Raw genomic sequence first — 26,444 nt, forward strand, 5'->3', positions numbered from 1 at the left:
TGTTACTGCAATATATATATATATATGTATATATATGAAAACGTTTTCCATCTTTAATTGTGCAATTCAGAGATGTTAATGACATTCATTGTATTGTGCCCCCATCACCACTCCCCATTTTCATATTCGTCGTCATTGTTTTTAAACCGCAGTGAACAGGCACAAAGCATGTCCCGTTTTAGTGTTCTTCGTATGAACAGTTCAGTGCCATTAAGTTCTAGACACCACGTATCCAGCCGTTCGCCGTTTCCCGTCAGTACTGTTGTATTTTGCTGTGCTTTCACTCCCCAGACTGCCGCTCTTGAGTGAGTCCCACTGTCATGATGCCTACTTAGCAGGAGTGTGTGCGGATTTGCATGGAATTTCTCAGCTACAAGTAACCATGCCCCTTTAAAAATGAACAGTCAGTGGATTTGTTCTTTCCGATTACACGGAATTTAGAGGTGGCATGGTTCCAGGTTGGCTAATTTGGGGTCCCTCCCTGGGTCCACCTTGTACCTTCCATCTGTCTGTTCTGCCGTCCATATAGAACCCCCACCACTGGATGAAAAAGAACCAGCTCTTCCTTGGAAACACCCAGGAGACTTCCGCACATATTTAATTGGCTGGAACTGGGTCCCTCACCTGTAAACCAATAGCTCACAAAAGGGGGGTGGGGGGTGTTTGCCTTAAACACATCAGGGCTGACCAGGCCTCATGGGGACTGGGTAGGTGCCAAAGCAAAATCAGGACCCTGCCAGCATGTGGAAAGAGAGCATTGGTTACTGGATAGGCATCTGGCAGGGTCTGTGTAAGCAGTTATTGGTGGCTGCTATGAGTCAGATATTGACTCAGTGGCACTGAGGTATTTTTTGTTTTTAATCCTCAAAATCTGTGCACATTATTTATATTTATTTTAGACTTCTAACTCATTTCATTAAGAAATTCAAGTGTGTATGAAATAGGCTGAGTATTCCAATGTAGTCATATGTTGGTTTGGTATTTTGATTTACGATTCATGAGGAGACTTCCTGTTGACTTTTACGAACTTTTTTATACCACATTGTTGGTATTACTGGTACATGGATACAAACTAAGGAACCCTGGTGGCACTGCAGGTTAGGTATGGGGCTGCTAACCAAAAGGCTGTCTGTTCAAAGCTACATACAAGTCGTTCCGTGGGGCTCCCATAAAGATTTATAGTCTCAGAAACCCTACAGAGCAGTGGTGCTCAACCTTCCTGATGCCACGACCCTTTCAACAGTTCCTCATGTTGCGGTGACCCCCAACCATAACATTTTGTTGCTACTTTATAACTGTCATTTTGCTACTGTTGTGAATTGGGCAACCCCTGTCAAAGGGTCCTTTGACCCCTAAAGGGCTTTGGACCCACAGTTTGAGAACCGCTGCTATGTTGGGTTGCCGTGAGTCAGAATCAGTGGAAGTAGTTGTTGTTGTTGATTTTGATTGATAACAAATTTGTAGCATGTTGTATTCATAAGATGCTTTTTCCTGAATATTCTGCCATTCACAAAGAATTTATATGTGCTAGTGTTTCGTGTAAATAATAAGGGTGGAGGTGACTTCCTAGCAATGATTAAGCAGTGTGGCTGAAGAACGTTTGAATGTTCGAAAGAGAATAAAGAATTAAGAATGATACTGTGAGGACCAGCAGACATAGAGTTCAGGGCCCAGCATTGCACTAAATCTGTACATCAGTAAATGGAATAGAAGACTACACCGCAAATGAGACTTCCCAGTGTTCAAGAAAAGCCGTTCTCTCTAGGTATTTAACTGACAAGTTGAGACGGCCCCAGGGTCAGCTGAAGTGGTGCAGCGTCAAGGTGGGGTAAGCACTGCTCTCTAGGTATTTACCTGACAAGTTGAGACGGCCCGGGGCCAGCTGAAGTGGTGCAGTGTCGGTCTGAGTTGGACTCATTGGCCTGGTGCATACTAATGGATTTCAAAATGCTCCCTAGTCGATGCCCTCCTAGACTCATCCACTTGTAATGGGATTGTGTTTCCTTTCTTTGCAGCATGTGGACATGGAAAACTCTTATCTCTGTGGATACCTGAAAATTAAAGGCCTTACAGAGGTGAGTATTCACTCAAATGGGCTAAAAGAAATCAGTTAGCAGCAGAAGAGCATTAAAGGTGGGCAAGGTCAGCTCTTGGGAAACCTGATTAAAGCTAAAGCACTCTGGATTTTTCATTTCTTGGGTTGGTTGGTTGGTTGGTTTTATTGTAGCAAAATATGTATAACAAAAATCTTCCTGTTTTAACCATTTTAAATAACTTTTTATTGTGAATTGTATGGAGGTTTACATTTCAGATCATCAGTTTTGAATTCAACAGCTTCAACTGCTTATCAAACCTCCCAATAGCTTGCCCTGCCCTCCCCCTTTGATTTCCCTTCTCCCTTTTATAGAATACTGTTTTCCCCTTCACCCAAGTTAACACCTATCCACTCTCTAGCCTACTGCTCTCCTCCCTCCCGCCCCCCATTTCAATAATATTAACTAAGTGTACTGTGTTGTGCCACCATCACTACTGCCCATTTCCAACGGTGTTACATCACCCCAAACAGAAACGCTGTACCCATTAAGTACAGCTCCCCAATCGTCTGCTTCAGCCCCTGATAATCACTAATAAACTTTTGTCTTTGCGTTTTCACATTCTAGATATAAATGGGACCATACAGTAGTTGATCTTTTGTGTCTGACTTATTTCACTCAGCTTGTTTTCAATCTTCATTTGAATTCACTTCTCTTTATGAATATATTCTGTGATGTGTATACATCACATTTTGTTTATCCCTTCATCTGTTGGTGAGCGTGTGTAGGTTCTTTACCTTTATACCTCTGTGACTAAGGCTGTGGTGTGCATCTGTTTAAGTCCCTTCTTTCAGTTCTTCTGGGTTTCTACGGAGGAGTGGAATTGCTAAGCAATCGTGATGAACGATAGTTAACTTTTTGGAGGACTACCAAACTGTTGTCCACAACGTCCGCACCATTTTACATTCCCACCAGCAGTGTTTAGGCGTCACAATTTCTCCAGTCCCTCACCACCACTTACTATTTTCTGTGTTTCTGATCAGAGCCAGTTTAGTGTATGGAAGGATCTCTCATTGGGATTTTGGTTTGCATTTTCGTAAGGATGAGTGAAGTTGAGCATCATTTCATATGCTTATTTGCCATTTGTATAAAGTTTTGACCCTCACGGTTAGGGATGCCAACCTCTTGCAGTCAGAATTCTGTGTATAATGCTCGGCTCTTCCAGACTTTTAACAACTAACAGCTGGGAAGCCCATCACATGGATCTACATATAACTCCCTCCTTGGGGGACAGACAACAGAAAAGGGGGTGAAGGGAGACATGGGTCACTGTAAGACATGCAAACATAATGATCATTTATAAATTATCAAGGGGGGGAGGGGGAAAACAAGGAGCTGATACCAAGGGCTCAAGTAGAAAGAAAATGTTTTGAAATGATGATAAAAAAAATGTACAAATGTGCTTGACACAATGGATGTATTTATGTACTTTGAAAAGAGCTGTATGAGCCCCCAATAAAGTAATTTAAAAAACAACTAATAGGCAACTGTTGACCAGGCGCCTTACTGACACTATAAGTCGATTAGCACATATTTCGTGTGTTATACTGTATTCTCACAATAAAATAAGCGAGAGGAAAGAAAATGTTTTAAGAAAATCATAAGAAAGAGAAAATAAATGTACAGTACTGCATGTGTACAGTGTTTGCCGCCTCTGTTGACAGCAGCCTTTCCCAAAGTGTGTGAGACCACCCCTCTGGGTGGGGAGGGCTGCAGCGATCCAGCGGATGATCTACATTTCACCCTGGATTATGGGCTCAGTAGTCAAGTGTTGCATTCCTCAGAGTGCGCTCATTTTTTTCCCTGAGAAGTGGGCAGTAGGCCGAGGAAGTTTGTGAACTTACGGTTTAGAAGCTGAATCATCTTCGTGTTGAATAGGTTGCTGTCTGGGCTGGCAGGCAGAAGAGATTGAAGGGGAGGCAGGAGGTTGACGCACTTGGTACAACTTGACAGAAATACATCATAATTTCTGTCGGACTTCCTGCTTTTTCACTTCTCTAAAAACGTTGTGTAGTACCAATTATTCTTCCACCGCGCGCTTCGTCTCCGGTGCCTCTGTCCTAGAAGGGTCCACGTCATAAAAGGAATCAAGGCAGTCTTGAGTAACTGGAAGCCTTCTGTCAGGCTGTCGGAGGTGAATCTGTTTCTGGCACCTGCTCCATGTTCTTCTCTGTCATCAAGTCGTCTCCTAGTAACTCCTCTGGTGGGGTGTCCATTAGCTCCTGAACAAAAAACCCTGCATCTGAGGTCAAGCCTATGTTGTTCAGAGGTCAATTGTACTATGGAGAAATGTCTACTAAAGTCTTTTGCCCAATTTTGGATTGGTTGTTAGTCTTATTTGTTGTTGACTTGTAGAAGTTCTTTGTATATTTTAGATATTAAACCTTTATCAGATAGATGGTTTCCAGAATTTTCTCTCATTCTATAAGGCTATGAATTAACTTTTTAAAAAAATTAACTTTTTTAAAAAATTTTAACAATTTATTAGGGGCTCATACAATTCTTATCACAGTTCATACATATACATACATCAATTGTATAAAGCACATCTGTACAGTCTTTGCCCTAATCATTTTTTTCTCCTCTTTTTTTACATTTTATTAGGGACTCATACAACTCTTATCACCATCCATACATATACATACATCAATTGTATAAAGCACATCCATACATTCCCTGCCCCAATCATTCTCAAGGCATTTGCTCTCCACTTAAGCCCCTTGCATCAGGTCCTCTTTTTTTTTTCCCCTCCCTCATGTGCCCTTGGTAATTTATACCTCATTATTTTGTCATATCTTGCCCTATCCGGAGTCTCCCTTCCCCCCTTCTCTGCTGTCCCTCTCCCAGGGAAGAGGTCACATGTGGATCCTTGTAATCAGTTCCCCCTTTCCAACCCACTCACTCTCCACTCTCCCAGCATCGTCCCTCACACCCTTGGTCCTGAAGGTATCATCCACCCTGGATTCCCTGTACCTCCAGCCCTCATATGTACCAGTGTACAGCCTCTGTCCTATCCAGCCCTGCAAGGTAGAATTCGGATCATGGTAGTTGGGGGGAGGAAGCATCCAGGATCTGGGGGAAAGCTGTGTTCTTCATCGGTACTACCTCGCACCCTAATTAACCCATCTCCTCTCCTAAACCCCTCTATGAGGGGATCTCCATTGGCCGACACTTGGGCCTTGGGTCTCCACTCTGCACTTCCCCCTTCATTTAATATGGTATATATATATACATATACATATAAACACATACATACACACACTTATATCTTTTTTTTTTTTTTGCATGATGCCTTATACCTGGTCCCTTGGCACCTCGTGATCGCACTGGCCGGTGTGCTTCTTCCATGTGGGCTTTTCTGCTTCTGAGCTAGATGGCCGCTTGTTTACCTTCAAGCCTTTAAGACCCCAGACACTATCTCTTTTGATAGCCGGGCACCATCAGCTTTCTTCACCACATTTTCTTATGCACCCATTTGTCTTCAGCGATCCTATCATGGAGGTGTGCAGTCAATGATATGATTTTTTGTTCTTTGATGCCTGGTAACTGATCCCTTTGGGACCACTCGATCACACAGGCTGGTGTGTTCTTCCATGTGGACTTTGTTGCTTCTGAGCTAGATGGCCGCTTGTTTATCTTCAAGCCTTTAAGACCCCAGTCACTATCTCTTTTGATAGCCAGGCACCATCAGCTTTCTTCACCACATTTACTTGTTCACCTACTTTGGCTCCAGCCGTTGTGTCGGGAGAGTGAGCATCATAGAGTTCCAATTTAATAAAAGAAGGTATTCATGCATTGAGGGAGTGTTTGAGTAGAGGCCCAAGGTCCTTCCGCCACCTTAATACTTGACCTATAAATATAGACACACAGATCTATTTCCCCATCCTCCTATATATATATTTGCATGTACATGTCTTTGTCTAGACCTCCTTGAATGCCCTTTGACTCCTAGCTCTTTCCTCCATCTCCCTTGACTTTCCTCCTGCCCTACTACCATGCTTCATCGCCACCTGGGCTAGAGTATACCTCTTCTCTAAGCAACCTTACCCTTGATCATTTCCCACCATGCCTGCCACTCCCCCTTCTCTACCATTTGGGGTCCCATGTTTTTCCCTTGTCCCTGGGTTTGTTAACACCACTTCCTTACCCCCCCTACCCCCCCACCCCAAGTCCCCCCGGAACTGTCGGTCCCGTTGTTTTTCCTCCAGATAGTTCATCCAGCCTGTCCTATTCAGACAGACCTGTGGAGTCACTAACATGCACGAAAACAAGACAGAGGAAAACAAAGCAACAGTATACAACCAGACAACAAAACAACAAAAACAAACCACTGACAAAGAACAGAACAAAACAGTTCACAAGAGAAAAGCTTGTAGTTAGTTCAGGGATCGTTTGCTGGCCCTTAGGAGCGTTTTCCAGTCCAGTCTGTTGGGGCACCACACCCTGGCCCCAAAGTCCACTTTCAGCATTCCCTGGGGACCTTGCCACTCCATTCCCTTGCTGTTCCGCTGCACTCCCCCAGTGCTTTGCCTCGGTGTGGTGGGATCAGGTCAGGTGCAATTCCCACACTGTGTCTCCGGTGCTGTCCCCTGTATCGCCCTTAGTCACTGAGGGGCATCATGTCTCATAGTAGGGCCAGCCATGTTGTTCTCTCTGTGGACTGGCTGCTCTACTCAGGAACATCATCCTCACGGCCTGGTGGGCCAGGCTGTGCTCCACTCTCTCCTCCTGCCCCTTCGTCTGCTCCCGTGTGCTCTGATCAAATATGTCCATCTCCCGGAGCTGCAGAGTCGTCCTTTGGAACAAATTCTTTTCAGGGGAGGGGCAGGAATCCACTTAATTTATGGTGCTGAAATTAACTTTCTTACTAAAGTCTCAATGTATAATTTTTATTTTGATGAAATGCAATTTGTTTATTTTTTTTCTAATTTTGTTTGTGCTTTTGGTATTATATTGAAGACTCTGTTGTTAAATTCAAGGTCTTTTTTCCCCCCCCGAAATCCAAGGTCTTGAGCTCTACCACTATATTTTCTTCTAAGAGTTTTATCATTTGAGTTAATTTCCATATGTGGTATGAGGTAGGAATCCAACTTTATTATTTTGCATGTGGAAATCCATTTGCCCAAGTACCATGTATTTAAAAATATTATCCTGGCACACACACACAAAATAGATAAAAAATATTGTCCTTTCACCATTGAATGAATATTGCTTCATTGACAAAAATCAGTTAATCATAGAGATGTGGGTTTACTTCTGAATTCTCAGCGTTCTGCCATGGCTCTGTGCACCCTCAGTGCTGCACTATTTGGTTGTTACAGCTTTCTGTAGTCGCTTTCGAAGGAGAAGAGGATGAGTCCTCCAGCTCTTTGCTTCCCTCAAGATTCTAGTTACTCAAAGCCCTGCGATGCCACATGCATTTGAGGATTAATGTTCCATTTATTTTTTTTTAAGTTGTGGAATTTTGATAAGGGCTTACATTAAATCTGAAGACCATTTTATGTCATATTGACATTTTAACTACATTAAGTCACCCGATCCATGAACATAGACGGTCTTTCTGTTTATTTTAGGTCTTCTTGAATTCCTTTCTTTCTTTTGTTGGTACATGGAATTGTAAATGGAATTGTTTTCTTAATTTACATGCTATTGTAAATGGAATTGTTCTCTGAATTTCTTTTTTAGCTGTTCATTGATGTATAGAACTGATTTTTAAAATTATTTTATTGGGGGCTCGTACAATTCTTATCACAATCCATACATACATCCATTGTGTCAAGCACATTTGTACATTTGTTGCCATCATCATTCTCAAAACATTTGCTTTCTGCTTGAGCCTTTGGTATCAGCTCCTCTAGAACTGATTTTTGTGTGCTGATCTTTGGCCAACAATTTTGCTTTGTTCACTCTAAAGATTTGTTTGTTTGTTTGTTTTTTCCTTGGAGTTTCCTAAATATAGGATCATGTTACCTGTAAATAAAGTTAGCTTTACTTCTTTCCTTTCTGAATTGGATGTTTTTTATGTCTTTTTGTACCTAATTACTCTGGCTTGGCTTATTTTAGTCCTGACTTTAGGGAGGAAGTTTGAGCTTTCAGTTTACTGTTTATCATGGAAGTGTTCAATTTTTTTTTCAAATGCCGTTACTAGTTTAATTAAGGGGGTTATGTGGTTCTTTTCCTTTGCTCTATTAAGGTGTGTATCACACTGATTTTCTTGTGGAACTATCCTTGAATTCTTAAACCTGGTGTATCATCATTCTATTATATTTTTAGATTTGGCTTGGTAGTATTTTGTTGCGTTTTTACAGCAATATTCATAAAGGATGTTGGTTGAGTGTTTTTTCTCCTTGTGGTGGCTCTATCGGACTTTGGTCTCAGGGTAAAGTTGACATAGAATGCGGGAGTGTTTCATTTTCTGCTTTTTGGAAGGGCTTGAAACAAATTGTTGTTAATCCTTATTTAAATGTTTAGTAGATGGTAAGCTGCCGTGTGACCAGCAATTTTACTCGTAGGTAGAAGTGACATGAATAGACATTTGCACACTTTCATTCATCTGTTCATTGCAGCATTCTTTGCAATAGCAGAGAGATGGGCACAGCCTAAGTGCCCATCAGTGGATGAGTGGATAAGCAAAAGGTGGTACATGCATGCAATAGAATACTACTCGGCAATAAAGAAAAATACATTCTCCAGTCACCTTAGAACACAGATGAACCTGGAAGATAATATACTGAACAAGTCGATCATAAAAAGACAAATACTTTTAGGAGATGACACAAACACGTAAATATACAGAAAGTCCTCTTCCTCAGCGATTAGCAGGTGTTCAGGTGGGGGAGGTACACTCTCTAGATCGTAATGGTTGTTAATTCTGGTGATGGAAAAGGAATTGAGGTGAAGTGTATGCAACCTGATGAAGGTAAGCAAGCAAGGTCACATAGACACACACACACAGCAGGGAAAACCTGTTGGTAATGGCTATGGCATAAATCATTTTGAAACAATATCAAAATATATGCAAGACCTCAACAAGAGAAAGATGAGTAATCCTATTAAAAAATAGACGGAAGACATCAACAGACTGCTTACCAAGGAAGACAGCTGGGCAGCCAACAATACAAGAAGAAATGCTCGTGATCACCCGCCATGCAAGAGATGTCAATCAAATCAGTAGCGGTACAACGTCACCCAGGACCGATAGCAAAGTTCAGAAGAGCAAAAAACAACAAATCCTGGAGGTGGTCCCTAAAGATTAGAACCCTTGTCCACAGTTCTCAGTAAACTCACTGCCATTGAGTCAACACTGACTCATAGCGACCCCCTCGGTGGTCTCCGAGATGGTGACTGCCTTTTCTACAGAAGCAGAAAGCCCAGTCTTTCTACTGAGGAGCTGCTGGTGGTTCAAACTGCTGCCAAGCAGCTGGCAGCCTGCTGCCTAACCATTGTGTCACCAGCCTCCTCATACAGAGTCGGTGGGGCGCGCATACAGCTGTCCAGTCACCGTGAAAAGCGGTATGGAGTTTCCTCAAGTCCTTAGGAACAGAAGTACCCCTTGGTTTGCTCCCCACAGAAAGACATGTACACCCGTGTGCGTGGAGCACCATTCACAACAGCAAGAAGATAGAAACCACCTACCTGCCTGTTGGTGGGCGAATGGATCCATCCACTTTGGTTCATACACACAGTGGAGCGCTGCGCCTCGCAGAAGGATAGCAGCGAAACGGAAACACTTCTACAGGCATGGGAGACACCGTGCTGGCTGAATTCAGTGCATCACAAAAGGACAAATGTTGTAGGTTTTCATACTCTACGAAAGACTTTGATGGTTACCAGGGTGGAAGGGAAAATAGTAGCCAGAAAGTAGACGGGTACAAACTATGATGGAGGGAGCACGCAGTTTTGAGAAAGGGAGAGGGGAGTGAAGGGGATTAGGAGTAGGGCAAGCTGAGGGAAGGGTTAATGGGTTGTTTGGGTTGTTGAATGCAAAAATGAACTCACCTAACTCGCCTAGAATACTTAAAAAGTGTACACATATGTACACATATGTGTATGTGCATATCTTCTATATAGAGACATAGGTGTATAGGCATTTGTATGACTGCATCCACATACTTCCATTGGAACCTGTGAGAGCTGGAACTTTATGGGACTGCCGACTTTTCCGGCTTTCTGAAGTTCTCCACCTTTGATGGTTCAGTTTGACCCCTTTTCTTTTGCGCTCTTAGTGGAAAGTATCCCACCTTCCATAGGTTCCAGCTTTTGTCAGTGTTACTGTGTAATAAAGCACATGTGTGGCACTGTTACAGGTATTTATTAGACATACTGAGACAACTCACAGAATTGGGTTTATGAGTTTGAAAGATTAGAACCACAGTATAGTGGTACATCTTGGTCAATTGGTGTAATATATAGCTCATAAAGTTATATTCTGCATATAGTTTGGTCTTAAAAGAAGAAAATCAAAAGATTCAAGGCCTGGGCTTGTCTTCATTTTGGGGTTTTTGGTTACGGATTTAACCTCTTCCTTTGTTAGAGTTCTGTTGAGATTTTTCTTCTAGAGTGGATTTAGGTAGTTTGAGTGTTTACAGAATAAATAATCCACATAAACCATGACCTCAACTGCCTGGAGCTGAGAAGACCTAAATACCAGCCACCACTGCCAACCATTCTAATCAGGGCCACAATAGAAATACTCTGGTAGAATGAGAGAAAAATGCTAAATGGAACTTTAAATTCCTTTTAAAAAATAGCCTGCACCTAGTAAACTGCTTGAGACGGGAGGTTACCCTGAGACCATTGATAATTTCAAATCTTGAACTGAAAACAACCCCTGAGATCTCCTTGTCGCCAAATACTAAAGAACAGATGGGCTCAAATATGGCTGTCACCTGTAAGTACTGTGTTCCCTTAGAGGACTCACCTCTGAGACCAGGCGGGGAAGCAGGACCAGTGCAAACAACTAGACAGGAGTAATGAAAACATTCACCCATCCTACCCCAGAGCCCATGTGGCTGGACAGCTTATGTAGAAGTCGTTGACTTGGAGCCTAAGCTGCTCTGTAACCCTTCACTGACATCACAATGAAATTTAAAAAAATGTTTTTGTAAAATTCACCATGGAATCCATCTAGTCCTGGACTTGTCATTGTTTTGGGTTTTTTCATTACTGATTCAGTCTCTTCCTTACAGTTCAGTTCTGTTGAAATTTTCTGTTCTTGTGTCTGTTTAGGTAGTTCGTATGTTTCTAGGAATTTGTTTCATCTTAGTTATCTATTTGTTGGTATATAGTTGTTTATTGTATTCTCTTATAATCCTTCTTAGTTCTATAGAGCTGGTAGTATACCCTTCACTTTCTTCTTAGATTGAAGTTATTTCCATCTTTGCCTTTCTGTCAAGTCTAGCTAAAGACTTGACCGTTTTATTGATCTTTTTTATTTTTACATTTTATTAGGGGCTCATACAACTCTTATCACAATCCATACATATACATACATCAATTGTATAAAGCACGTCCGTACATTCTTTGCCCTAATCATTTTCAAAGCATTTGCTCTCCATTTATTGATCTTTTTAAAAGCCAACTTTAGGATTTGTTGATTGTTTTTAGCTTATTTTCCGATTTTCTATTTAATATATCCCTCACCTGTCTTTTTCTTCCTTATGGTATCCTTGGACTTAGTGTTCTCCTGGTTTCTCAGGTTATGCAATTAGATGATTGATTTGAGAGCTTCTTTTTTAATGTAATCATTTAAAGCACTGCTTTTAAGCATTATTATTATAAAGTGACCATCAAATATGTAGCTTTATGTTTTTGCGTGTCTTACTGGCAAATATACAAATGCACAATATTTTAATGAAATATTTATAAATAAGTGAGATAGGACCAATATTATTGATTTTTGTTTTCAATCCTTTTTGGCAGGAGGGACATAAGCATGTCTTATAATTTCAACAATTTTAGATAAGCATTAATTATTTAAGAACAATTTTTTTAAGTTCTTTAAACCCCATAGTTAATTGAAACAGTGAAGAATGATCATCCAACTTCTACCAGAAGTAGTTTCTTATGTAAATGTAAAGTGTTTTCTTTAAATCAACTTTTTTAAGCTTATCAATCATATGACTTTAGGAAGTTAGGAAGACCCCCCTCCCACTGCTCCCCCTGCGCCTCTGTGTAGTACATACACAGGACAAGAAAGCACATGGCTGAGTGGCAGCCTGACTCCACAGGAGTATTTGGGATTGACTCACACTCTCAGTGGGTTGATTACCCTGCAGTCTTCGGAAGGACTGGATAGAGCAGTGGAAAGGGTCCTGGGTGGAATTCTGGCCCTGTCACTCCCTGGCTCTGTGGCTTTTAATTTCTGTTTCTGTGAAATGAGAATTGAAACTCCCTGTTCTGACTGTTGACTAAACGAGTCCATTGGTGCTGTTGGGTAAGCGCTAGACTGCTAACTAACTCCAAGGGTGGTGGTTCAGACTTACCAACTGCTCCTACGAAGAAAGACGAGGCTCCCTACTCTCATAAAAATGTCCATCCTCAGACACCCTCTGTGTGGGATCCTAGGAGTTGGACTGGATGGCGTGGGGTTTGTTTGGTGTGGTAGGAAGGCAGAAAGGAGCCCTGGTGGTACTGTTGGCTAATGGTTGGACTGCTAACTGAAAGGTCAGAAGTTCAAAGCCAGCAGCCTCGCTGTGAGAGAAAGATGAGGTTATCTGCTCCCATAAGGATTCACAGCATCAGAAATCCTTTAGAAGGTCACTGTGAGTTGGAATCAACTGGGTGATAGTGGTAGGGAGGAGGCAGAGCCAGCCCCTGCGTAGTGCAGTGTACATGGTAAATGCATCCGGCAGGAGCCTGAGTTACTCCATGGGACAGCTCGATAATTAGTGACGTGAAGAAAATAGAACCATGTTTTCAAAAAGTTTCTATTTTTGCTTCTCATTTATAATTAAGAAAATATCCTTATAACATTTATTTTAACTAAACCAAGTTGATGGTTTGGACTTCAGTCCCAGTGGTTGTCTCCCTCATGTATACCAAACGAAAGCCGAACTCCCTGCCACCAAGTTGATGGAAGAACTGTGGGTGTCTGAGCTGGTAACTCTTCACGCGAGTAGAAAACCTAGTCTTTCTGGCTAGGAGTGACTGGAGGTTTCGAACCTCTGACCTTGTAGTTAGCAGCCCAACTCATACACCGTACAGTGTGGCAAAACTAAACTAATTGTTAAATTTGAGATGGGTTCCCTCATAGTTAGCTCACTTTCCCAAGCAAGCTCGGCTTTAGAGTTTGTGTGTGTACTTTTGGGAAATGTAATTCCAGCTTTGTGGAGAATGGGTAGTAAGTAGACCGCTCTTTGTAATTCTGCAAGAGCCATCCAACGATCGGGAGATGGGCCTCTCCTGCAGGGGAATCCACTTCCTCACTGAGAAGCTTGGAAGCTCTCGATGAGGGTCTGTCTGGTAGATGCGTTCTGCGTGCTCTCCAGTTAACTACTTGGTAAGAAGACATAATATGTAAGCATTCCACAAGTTCTCGTGAACTTACTGGCCAATTGAATTTAAATCTCCCAGCAGGCAGGTCTGCATGGGAAGTCAGGGCATCGTCCCCAGACAGACGGTTCTGAGTGAGCCTGAAACTGTGCCGGAAGCTGGGGAGCAAAAAGTGGCGGATGACAGCCCACTGCGCAGGAGGAGGGAGGAGTGCGCCTGCACCAGGGAGCTGGTGCGGGGGACCCGTTTCCCCAGTGCTGACTCACTGTATTTTTTTTTATATCCTTCCGTCTGCTGACACACTTTTTCTTTAGCTCTGTAAATACCACTGATTTTGTTGTAGTCAAAGCTTGAATTTCCTGTGTCCTGCCCCGAGAAATATTTTACGTTTTTGCTGACTTTTGTACATCTTAAATCTTACTCGTTAGATAGTTATTTTATTTAACTCTTGGGGTTTGGGGGCCTTGTAATCACTGATACACTGCCTAAAATGTTTTTTGGGGGTGAGATCAATGCAAAAACTCATTGAGGAAAAAGGGTGATTTCAACCTCAGGTATTTCATTATGTTGTATTAAAACTACTTTATCATTTTCCCCCTCTCTTTTGTGTAAGTTCTGGGGAAAAAAATAAAGCTCAATAACCCCGGGGGTAGGGTGGTGGGGGTTGTGAGACAGGACCATATATATCTTTTAACTTCCACCCTTCAAGTCATGAATGATGGCATACTAGAAAACATGCCCAGAGGGCTGCTGTGTTCTGGTGACAGGAATGTTCACCAGCCTCTGCTGTCCACTCTGCAGAGGCTTATACTTCAAAGTCGTGGGGCGGGCTTGGATGGAACAGACTCAGTTTTAACATTGGATAATAAATATCCCACCATGTGTAACACCTCTGTAAACAGCACGGCGGCCTCATCTGACATCCTCATGCCACACAAGGGAAAAGGCGAAGCCAGCCCAAGGCCGACTACCACGGGCAGAGGTTAGACATGCCTCCACCTCCATCCTTTTTTCTCCCTATTCTGACTCCAACCCTTCCTCCCACAGCACTCCACTGCTCTGTAGCTTTTGGAAATTTGTTTCAGTGGTCACAGAACCCCCCCCACACAATATTCTCAATTAGGGGGGTTTCCAAAAACACATTCTTTGGTCCACAGCAGTGCCTCGTCTCAGCCAACAGTTAGCCTCTCAATCATATGGTCCCACAGCTGCTACCTTGTTCCACACCTGGTGCTCTGATGCCTCTGTCACTTGGGACAGAGCTCGCGCAGGCGCTACCCTGGTACCTGTTCTCTCTGGATTGTCCGAGCGCCTCTCTCTTGCTTCTGAGACGGCTCTTCGGTGCAGCAGACTAGTGCAACTGACCACAGGGTAGAACCCTCAACACCCCAGGTGCATCATCACATAGAAATGAATAGAAGGGCCTTACTTACATCATTCATTGCATTTCATCCATCCTGAGCATTAGGTTGCCTTCTTTTGGGGTTTTTTTTTTTTTGCTCTTGTAAAGAATACTGCATTGAACATGGGGTGTGCATGTATTTGTTCGTGTCCCAGCTCCTATTTCCCCACGAGACCTGAGTGGGATCGTTGGATCATACGGTATGTAAGCACATTCCAGTCTCTATGGCGGCTGCACCATTTTCGTCAGATTGCCTTTTTGTTGCTGACATGTGGAAGTTCTCTACAAATTTTCGAGATTAGAAGTGTGCTGCTTCTGCGGTAGCCTGAACTGGAATTTTACTCGGGGGTCACAACTTGTTGGCTGTGTAGGTATTCCAAGAAGAGGGACTAGCGAGATTGCCGCCTCAATACACTCTTGGATACATAGAAAACAAGGGACTTTTCATTACTAAGCAGTTAAGAAGTCACCCTAGGTATCTTCCAAGTAGTCCTATGGCAAAATTTTAAGGCACTTACTGGACTGGTTCTAGGGCATTACCTGACCCAGTCCATTCTACCCAGGAAGAGCAGGCCTGGGAGAAGATTTTTGTCTTCAAAGGCCAGAAAACTTGAAAACTATGGAGACTCTGACGCAGAGACATAAGCGAAAAGGTTTGTCTTTTAAGTCTACTGACTGACCCCAAGAGGAGAAGGAGAAGCTGAAATACTGGAACCAGTTATATTTGAGGATGTCACCATGCTCTTCATGGAGGTAGAGTGGAAGAGACTGAGCTCTGAGCAGAAGAATCTGTACAAAGAAGGGATGCTGGAGATTTATGGGAATCTGCTCTAATTGGCTGCAGGGGCTGACAAAGAGGAAGCAGGAAGATGACACTGGAACACTACGGGCTGATGGATGCCAAGCCGAATGAATTGAATGAAGGTCAGCAGTCCGCTGTTGTCTCCTGGAATCGGCAAGCAATGTAACAGGAAGTCAACAGGCCAGGTGCAAGATCCGAATCCAGTGGTAGGAGTCATCCAGCTTCCTCGCACTGTCAATTTTTACTAAGAGTAGGCCGTATCCTACTTTGTTTACATTAAGGAAGCTCTACCCAAGTTATACTAGTAGTCCATGCCTTAAATCAGTGGTTCTCAACCTTCCTAATGCCACAACCCTTTAATATAGTGGCCCCCCAACCATAAAATTATTTTTGTTGCTGCTTCATAACTGTAATTTTGCTACTTTTATGAATCGGGCAACCCTGTGAAAGGGTCATTTGATCCCCCAAAGGGGTCACGACCCACAGATTGAGAACCACTGCCTTAACTGCAACCCCTCACTTGCATCAACCCTCTGACCAGATTAAGGAAGTCTGTTTTGCCCGTACACTGTTGCTGCCAAATTTTTTTACTGGTCTGTAGGTTCTCTTTGAGAGAAGCCTTTGGATGTACCCAAGTGTTTGATTTTTAGAAGGCCCCACTCATCTAGTTTTATCTTCTGTTGGTTGTGCCTTTTGGGCTATGTTTTCACATACTCTTTTTTTGTTTGTTTTTTGTTTTTCTTAAATCATTTTATCACAATCCATACATACATTCATTGTGTCAAGCACATTTGTACATTCACAGACTCTATGACATAAATTAGAGCCCCTAAGTTTGTCCCTATTTTTTCTTTGATGGTCTTTAAATTTTAGATTGTATATTTAGATCTTTGATTCATCTTGTGTTTTTGAATAAGGTGTGGCTCTTATTATTTCCTTTTTCTACAAATGGATATCAGTTTTACCCTCACTGTCTGCTAAAGAGACTATGCCTTCCCAGTGCAGTGGGTTTGGGCTCTTTGTCAAAGACCAGACATGCATAGGTGGTCGGATTGACTTTGCATTCTCAGTTCAGTTCCATTGGTCTCTCCGCCTGTCATTGCATCAGAACCAGGCTGGTTTTGCCTGTGTGGTAGGTTTTGCCATCAGAAAGTATGAGGCATCTTACTTTGTTCTTTTTAAATAGTGCTTTACTTCTCAGGCTCTCTTTCCATGTAATGTTGGTGATTGGCTTTTCCATCTCTGTAAAGAATGACATTGGAATCTGGGTCAGAGTTGCAGTATATCTGTAGATGGTTTGAGGGTGGAATTGTAATTGCCTATTTATTTTGTCATTTTACTCTTGCATTGTTTTCCTGAATTCTTCAAAGGTATTGTCGATGTGTATGTTTTCCTTAGTTTGTTTGTGGTTTTCTTGGTATCTTGGAGGGCCCTATATATAAGTCTATTGAATTTCTTACCAGATAGTTCTATTCCCATTTCTTCCTCAGGGATTCTCCTGGCTCTTTACTTTGGTCATTTGCCTTGAGCTACCCTGCCTTGTTCGTTTGACTTTTAACTTGGACTTCTCTGTTATATCTGAGGCATTGGGATATTATTTAGTTTTGATTATCTGTTGGTTTGTTTTACCCTGCTTTTTTGTTTTTGTTATGATATGTCTGCATGCCAGGTGGGCAGGTCGGGTGATGGGTAGGAAGGTGGACACAGGTCTGTTTGCTGTTTTGAGCAGATTGCCCGCCATGATGTCTTTGATCCGGTGGTACTGGGTTGAGTGGTGGCAGATGCCTGTTGTGTGGTGCGGTTAGTGACAGATGTGGGGATATGGCTGACTAATGGGGACACACTCGATTAGGAAAGACAAAAGATGAGGAAACCGGGTAAGGAGAGTATTAGTGCTTAAACCCGGAGCACTCCATTTGCAGAAGGCTAAGAACAACAGTGAAAGCCCAATATCCATTTGCAGAGTCCCAAGTGGATGAAGTCTCCATTGAATTCCTTCTGGAATCAACCAGAAATGTGCACAGCCTTGCTTTCAGGTGTAGAGTTCAGTGGAAAGTGGATTGCCTCTACCACCACTCCTAAGCAAACACCCCACCGCACCCCTGGCATTCTCCCTCATAGGCTCTCCTGGCTGTATCCTTGGTGGGTATCCCCATACTTACATAGCCATCCACGCATCATCCTCTGACTGCTTTGGTCCGCAGGCCCTGGACCAGTGTTGTGAGCTCTTCTGTGTAACAGGATGTACATGTCCCAGTCATGGTCCCGTTCCCACCTGACTGATGCCCTGACTGGCTCCCAGTCTTCCTTTTGTGACCGTTTCTTTTGTTCTCCCATGTCTTGTAGCAGTCACAGTTTCTGCAAACCCTCGGACGCCAATAGGACCTCCGCCGTGCTAAGGGTTTCCCTCATCTGGATCATGTGCCTTTGTCCTTGTCTTGCCCTTTGTCCTGTTTAAGACTAAATAAATGTTCTCTTTAAATTATATTTGAGATGTGGGGTCCCCTTTGCACCCTAAACTTTCTACTCCCTTAAAGAGCTACTGTCCCAGAGACCCCCAGGGTCACAATGAGCCGGCGTTGCGAGTGGCTAATTTGACTTTGCCCCCAGAACAGGAGGAAAAGAAGTTTAGAGTTGGCACAGCACACGTGCTTCTAAAGCAGTGGGTGTGTGGCCCTGTCCACAGAGATGTGTGCACAGACCACAGAGGTGGTGAGCACCTGTTCTGCAGCCCGCAGGAGGAGCGGCAGTGAGGTGGCATTGGCTATTGGGCTGTAGAGATGGGAGTAGGTGGCCTCATCTCTGGTCCCCAGACCGGGAGGGGAGCTGTGAATGAGTGCATTTCTCTGGTCACTGCCCACTAGCATAGGCCTAATGTCTTTGTGCTCGAATGCAGCCAGTTATCAGGTTTCTGCTCTGTCTCGGCCAGGAGTGAGGATTGCCACCTGTTGTGCAGCATCTCCAGCTACCACCTCAGGTCTTCCCCTCCCCAAGGGGACGAGCAGCCACTACCGACAGATGAACGAGTGGGTCCCTGTTTGGTGGCCCCTCCCCTGGGTTGGCCTGCGTCCCTTGGGTTCCATCCTGCTGAGTGTTCTCTAGATCTAGCTCAGGGTTTGCTTGCGTTGCTTTGCTCTGGGTTTGTTGACATCATGTCTTCGTGGGGAGTCCTTGAGGTTGGCTTCTCACCCACGTAGGTTGCCCTCAGTTTCAAAATGACCACCAGTCCCTCGGGGACGGACAACAGAGAAGTGGGTGAAGGGAGACATCAGACAGTGTGAGACATAACAAAACAATATTTATAAATTATCAAGGGTGAGGGAGGGAGGGGGGAAATGAGGAGTTGATACCAAGGGTGCAAGTAGAATGAAAAAGTTTTGAGAACGATGATGGCAACAAGTGTACAAATGTGCTTGACACAATGGATGGATGGATGGACTGTGATGAGAGTTGTACGAGCCCCCAATAAAATGATTTTTTTTTAAAAAGGCCAGACCGTATTGGGTATATTCATCAACTCTCTTTTATCACTGTTTTCATTCTTTCTTTTCGTTCAGTATTTAATCAAATTACTTATCCTTCTAATTTTGCTGAGTTCCGAGATTGTCGTCCATCGGTGTTTCAGTCGGTTTCTCAGGTTTGCTGTACGGGACTATGAAAATCTTCTCTTTACCAGGGGGCCATTCTATCCCCTCCCCCATTTGTGCAAGAGGTAAGAGGTCCCAGAACCCATGAACTGCAGTGTGGCAGCCCTGCTGAGGAGATCCATGCTTTCCCTAAACACCAAGGGCTCAGCAAGCAACAATGACCTTAAACATAAGAACAGTCATGAGGTTGGCGCAGGACCGAGAAGTGTGTCATTCTGTCAGACAAAGGGTTGCTATGAGTCAGAAGTGACTCAGTGGCCTCCTACCACCCCACCACAGCTCACACCCTAACGAGACTAAGACAGTGTATTACTGAGAGAACTTGTTGATCGCAGAGGACAGGTTTTGTTTGGAATAAACCCACGCAGGCAGGAGGTGGAATCCCAGGAACAACCCTCTTTACTTACCCTCATGTGTAACAACCTACTTTACCATACTAACCGTTTTTAAATGTACAAGCCATGTTGTGTGACCTCATTGTTAGCCCTTTCTAAAAGCTTTTCATCACTTGCTCCCCATTCAGCAGTAACCCCACCTTCACCCCATCCCTGGTAACCATTAGTAAACTCTTCTCTCTGTACCTTTGTCTAATGTAGATGTTTCCTGTAAGGAGGCAGTAGACAACATTTGTCCTTTTGTACCTGGCTTATTTAGCTTAGTATGATGTTTTCAAGGTCCATCCATGTTGTAGCATGTATCAGCCCTCATTTCTCCTTATGCGACAGTCTTACTGTGTACATAGCTGTACCGCATCTTTGTTTATCCTTTCATTTTTTGATGGACACCTGATTCATTTCCACCTTTTGACTACTGTCAGTAATGTTGCATTGGGCTTAAGTGTACACGAATCTCTTGGTGCCCCTGCATTAAGTCTCTCTCGAGAAAGAGCGAAATTGCCAGGGTATGTGTTTAACTCTCTCAGGAACTGGCAAACTGTTTTCCCCAGGGACTGACTCTACTTTTGCAGATTCCCACCAGCAGTGCATAGGTGTTCTGATTTCTGCACATCCTCACCGACACCGGCAATGTTGTTGTTGCTTTGAGAATGGGTGTTGTGTAGTAGATGGGAAGTGCATCCTCCTAATAACTAATCAAGTTGGGCATGTTGGGAATCTTCCTTGGAATAATGTCTGCTCAAGTCCTAATGCCCGTTTTTTCATTGGATTGTTTGTCTTTTGGTTGGTAAGTTTCAGGAATTGTTTACACATTTTAGATACTAAACCCTTTTCAGATATGTTTGTGTTCCTAAATATTTCCTTCCATTCTTGTTATTTTTTAATGGTGTGTTTTTTATGGTTGTGATTTTACACTGCAGGTATGATTTATGTACCTTTTCTCTAGTATAAATTGTTCTTAGTTAATGTGATAGAACTAAATATAAATATATATTGAATTTAGAATCAAAACCGTCTACCCCAAATCCTACCCTCACTGGAAATTTGTATTGGTGTGATGGGGGCAAACTACTGAAGCAGTTCTAGAACCAGCAGGCCACCAGACATAACAGTGTGCATTGTGACTTTGAGTTTCTGTGTGATCTTTACCTTGGAAGTAAAACCCAAGTGACCGTCTACTTCGTATATTAGAATCTGCAGAGTTCACTTTGGGTACAGATAGACAAGGTGTACTTCTGAGAGACCGGAGCATGACGAGTGAAGTCGCAGAATGGCTCTGTGCTCAGACAAAGCCAAAGACCCACAGTGCCCACGTCACAGCCTGCCGGCGAACTACACAGTCTAGCTCGGACTTGGGTTGGGTTAGCAGCGTGATGGTTTTGTCTGCGTTTAAGATGCTGCAGCTCTTTTTAAAACATCTTGTTTTGATGTTTGGCCTTGTACCACAGGAGTATCCAACTCTTACAACCTTCTTTGAAGGAGAAATAATCAGCAAAAAACACCCTTTCTTAACAAGAAAGTGGGATGCAGATGAAGATGTTGATCGGAAACACTGGGTGAGTAAATCTTCGGCCTGATCTGGGTGTCATCTGGAGATGGCTAGGGGACATCCTTATTTAATACTCCTTACTGCTTTCGGCCGATGCTGACTCACAGCGACTCCATAAAACTGGGTAGAACGGCCCTGAAGGTTTTTGAGCTGTAAATATCGAACTAGAAAGCCTTGTCTTTCTCCCCAAAGCAACTGGGGGTTTCGAACTACAGACCTTGCAATTAGCAGCCCAACACCTGACCATTACGCTACCAGGGTTCCAGGACCTCTCTTAGACCTGCACAAACCCCAGTTTACTTCCTTGTGGAAAGGACTGAGATACCAATTAGATGTTCTTCTTTAAGTGGTAAGTGGTTGTCTGATGATACCAACCCCCCAAATTGCGCCCAAAATCTAGGGCTTGACAGTATTCTCCTGACCTCATTACCTGTGTGTCCATCTTTGTCTCTGCTTCCTTTCTAATGACCTACTTGGGGAAAACCTAACTAATTGCCTCTGACTATAGTAGAGTTGGAACGAAATTATACAGTTCATGGAAACTTGCCTTCCCTTGGGCTTATCGCTGTGGGCAAAACCACGATGCTGTTGTAAACCATAGCTCCTTATAAACACAGTGGACGTACTTAAATACTCAACGTTGTTAATTTTCATTCCAGAGTTTATTCATCAGTTGTCACGTATCTTATATCTTCAAAGTGTATTTTTTAAAATCATTTTATTGGGGCCTCATATAGATCTTATCACAAGCCATACGTACATCCACTGTGTCAAGCACATTTGTACATTTGTTGTCATCATCATTCTCAAAACATTTGCTTTCTACTTGAGCCCTTGGTATCAGCTCCTCATTTTTCCCTCTCCCTCCCCCACCCTCCTTCCCTGACAAACCCATGATAATTTTTTTAATTGTTATTATTTTTTTCATGTCTTACAGTGACCAATGTCTCCCTTCACCCACTTTACTGTTGTCCATCCTCCAGGGAAGGGATTATATGTAGCTCATTGTGATTGGTTCCCCCTTTCTCCCCCCATCTTCCCCTTCCCCTCCTGGTATGGCTACTCTCAGTGTGGATCCTGGTATCCCTGTGCTTCCAGCTCTGATCTGTACCTGTATCAAAATCTATTTTTAAACCAACGCTAAAGAGCCTTTGACACAGTTGACCGTGATGCTGATGTTGTTTTCTTTTTTAGACAGCAGGAGTTCCAATATGCTTACGATGTGCTACATTATCATCCAAGTGGTGTGACAGTAATGAAGGTTTCATTCTTCCATTGCTACTCACACCTAGGTCTAAGCTCACCTGATTGTAGTACAGCATGCTCTGTGGAAAGACCACCTGCCTCAGACCCATAGCTCACTTCGCTGCAGTAGAGGGGAACTGCTTTACTTAATGGTGATTTTTTTTTACTTAAGAAAGGAAAATCTGTGAAATGCTGTTTTCAAATTTAAATGTGAGCTTTTTGAATTTTTCAACGAAAGCTTTATCTTTTGGCTGTGGTTGCAGCAAATAGGCAGTAAAGATCAGATCGTCGTTTGTGTCTCTGAGACAAGAGAATGACCATGGGTGTCTGGGAACACGCTCGTTAGACGTGATGGTGTCCAGTGGTCGCAAACAGACTGGTAGGAAGGACTCCTTGATGCCACCTGGCCCACCTGATGCCAGCCCCTCCTATGTGCCTTGCCAAGGGCATTCCCTCTCCTCAACAGCTCCCAGTGTAGGAAACTCTTTCTGGTAGTAAACCCGTGTTTTCCATTTCAGTTTGGTCCTATAGAAAGCAGTCTTTGAAATCCAGTGAAAAACTCAATTTTGGTTAAGGTTGGCCATAAGGTTCATACTGGGACGCAAGTTTCCCATTAGAAAACGCGAGCCCATTTGAGACAGTAGCCACTGTTAGACTGGATGGAATATTTCCGGTGAAAGAGAAACTGACAAGGTCATCCTTGGCAGAGAAGGGCTCAGTTTGATCGTGACAGGAAACTGAGCCTGCAGAATTCTCTTTCTCTTCCAGCAGTGCTTGCTTCCTGTACAGAAAACTCTTGGCATTTCCCCTCACTTCCCATTTCACTTCGTAGGATTCCCAGATTCCCATGAGGACTCCTAGGGCTCCTTACAGGGCTTATTCGTCCAGGGTTTACAATTTCTAGTAAGCTTCATTTAAGGTGCCCTGGTGGTGTAGTTGGTCTGAGATTGGGCTGAGATCTGCATATAGTCAACAGTTCGAAACCACCAGCCGTTCTGTGGGAGAAAGACGAGGCTTTCTAGTCCCATAAAGAGTTGCAGTCTCGGAAACCCACAGGGGCAGGTCTACCCTGTCCTCGAGGGCTGCTGTGAGTCGGAATCAGCTCAATGGCAGTGAATTTGGTTTGGGTTTAGGGTACTATAGAATTAGATTATATATGGCTTAAAACCAAGATCAAACCCACTGTCATTTAGTCCAAACCCTCGTGACAGAGTTTCTGAGGCTTATCTTTACAGAAGCAGACAGATGACAGCCGCCTCTTTCTCTCGTGGAACAGCAGCTGGTTGGTTTGAACCACTGACTTTAATTATGCTTGGTTTCTGTTTGTTTGGGGTGAGGTGTTCTGAGAGAAGATCCCTGGCATCTGTCTCCATCCTTTGCTCTTCTCCCCAGCACTGTGTCTTGGGAAGATGAGGGGGTAGGTGGATAAAAAGAAGGCTGTCTTCTGTCAGCTTGTCTGAAGCATGGGCCTATCCACTGCCGTCTGCATTGAAACATTAATCCCCCCAGCCATGCCGGAGCAGGCCGAGAGCCGGCCTTTCCCTCTGCTGACCCTTTATTATACTCCTTTTTGCTTCCAGGGCAAGTTTCTTGCTTTTTATCAGTATGCAAAATCATTCAATTCTGATGACTTTGATTATGAAGAGCTGAAGAGTGGGGATTATGTCTTCATGAGGTGGAAGGTAAGGCCTGACATAGTGATTTATCCTTTTGCCACTCTGTAGAGGAGCTTCCCAGCTTCACTCCCTGCTCCGGTGCTGGGTTCCTTCGTAGCAGTGTCTAGTTTACACGCTTGTATAAAGCAAGCAGAACTTCAGAGCGCACCACGGTCTCGCTGACTTCCAAAGCAGTTTCTGTCTGGATAACCTATTGAGTGAGCAGCAGTTCCATGACTGGTCCTCGGTCCCACTCAGGTATTCCTTTGAGCCTGGAGGTTTTGTGCTTTGTGCATCAGGGGAGAACCGGCCTGCCTTTGACCATCAGCATCACTCAGTGCACAGGATTCTCAGCAGTGGGCGACAGTGCCCTTTACACAAGTGCACTGCCCCCCATATCTGCCCTCTTGAACTCCATTGCAGCTCCAGCTCTGCCAGCTGCATCCAGTCAGGGAATGATGGGTCAGGAATGGAATTTGGATTTTCCATTGACCAACCCTCAGAGAATTCCGTCTGCTGCCCTCACTGGGCTGGCTTTTAACTGAGCAGGCTTCGTTTGTGCTCCCTGCTGTGTGGCCAGGCACTTACCCTCTGAACAGTCAAGGATGGCAAATGGTAAGCACACAGCCAACCCCACCTTCTGCCACTGAGTCAGGTCTGACTCATCAAGACCTTATATATCCAAGGTGGTAAATCTTTACAAGAGCAAAATGTGTGAGCACCCATAAAGTTCAGGTTCTAATCTCTGGCGGCGGGGAAGTTGTTTTATTTTGAAATCTTATGATTTTTTTAATAGACAGTTAATGTAGAGTGGTCATTTCTAGTTTTTATGTTACCAGTTTGAGAGTCATGTCCTTTCCGTAGACATTTGGGCTCTCCGTCTCCTGGAGTACTACTGGGCTCCTGGTAACTAGGACGACTAGCCAGCTCAAGGGAGTCTTTGGTAGAGCTCCAAACATCATCTTACTTTAATTTTTAAAACTCTTAATTCCCAAAGTGAAGGAAGGTGAAGGAGAGTATCTTGAAATCAAAACAACAATGGTGGTCTTTTGTCTCTGAAGAATTTCTCTGGGTGACTCACCTGTGGGCTTTCAGTAGCTTTCCTGGGGGCTTGGGGCCTGGCCTGCTCATTCCAGGAAACTTGATTTCTGGGACACAGCTGGGCAGCTCTTGCCTCCAGCCAGAGAATACAAACTTGCCTCTCCCTTAAGGTGCCTGGTCAAGTGTTTTTATTCCTGTGAATGCAATAGAGATGGAGGGACGGGGACCACTGGTGTTTAATCTACCCTCAGAATGATCCATGAACCAGCACCGTGACTCGGTGTTCTAGAGGATGGAGGGCTTCATGACCATTCCTGGGGGGAAGCACAAAAAAAACTTGCTTTTTTCCCAGGGTCGTTCTGCCTGTGACCTCTGAAAGATGTTTGTTCATTTAATAACTAGATGTTTAGACCTGGGTTACCTTCCCTTAATTACTCATCATAGTGCACTTAGACACAGCGTGCAGCTTTGGTGTGGAGAATACGCTAGAAGCTCCCTCAGGATCAGTTCACACTCCTAGGCTGGCTGTCGCCCCGTGAGTCTCTGGGCCACGGGATGGCGTCATTCTGCCAGGAGTCACTGATGTGGGAAACCCCTGTGGCTGATGGCCCTCTCCTTCTGTGTGCAGGAGCAGTTCCTGGTCCCAGACCACACGATTAAAGACATCAGCGGTGCTTCCTTTGCCGGGTTCTACTACATCTGCTTCCAGAAGTCGGCGGCCTCCATTGAGGGCTACTACTACCATAGGAGTTCCGAATGGTGAGAGCCCCCAGAGGCGGAGGCAGTGTCCCATGGCCCCCAGCCAAATCCAGAGCAAAGACTCCTCTGCACAGGGTCCTGCTTTAGGTAGAGGCAGAGGCCCATCCTAATGTCCTCTGTTCAAAGGCTTGAAAGCCCCAGAGCAGAGAAACAGGAGAAAATTAAGTTGTGGGGAGGGAACTGTTGCCAGAGCCCTTTCCAGCCACGCTGACTGGCGTGTGCAGTAGAACCGCGCCCTCCATGGGCTTTCATGGCCAGGAAGCTTCAGAAACAGACTGCCAGACCTTTCTTCCACGTGGCCTCTTGGTTGAGTTAAACAGCCACCTTTCCAGTTGTAGTTGAGCACCTGACCCTTCGCACCAC

The 26,444-nt window shown here is 44.0% G+C and overlaps 1 protein-coding gene across 1 annotated transcript in view; it reads left to right on the plus strand.

Annotated features, from left to right (window-relative positions):
- Nucleotides 1–26,444, plus strand: part of GID4 (GID complex subunit 4 homolog) — a 36,801-nt gene that overhangs the window by 4,467 nt on the left and 5,890 nt on the right. The window contains exons 2-5 of the mRNA XM_075560967.1: nucleotides 2,016–2,075; nucleotides 21,281–21,388; nucleotides 24,207–24,308; nucleotides 25,951–26,081. Coding sequence (XP_075417082.1) covers nucleotides 2,016–2,075; nucleotides 21,281–21,388; nucleotides 24,207–24,308; nucleotides 25,951–26,081 — 401 coding nt within the window. The remainder of the gene's footprint in view (nucleotides 1–2,015; nucleotides 2,076–21,280; nucleotides 21,389–24,206; nucleotides 24,309–25,950; nucleotides 26,082–26,444) is intronic.

This window comes from Tenrec ecaudatus, chromosome 10 (assembly GCF_050624435.1).
Source record: "Tenrec ecaudatus isolate mTenEca1 chromosome 10, mTenEca1.hap1, whole genome shotgun sequence".
Classification (NCBI taxonomy): domain Eukaryota; kingdom Metazoa; phylum Chordata; class Mammalia; order Afrosoricida; family Tenrecidae; genus Tenrec; species Tenrec ecaudatus.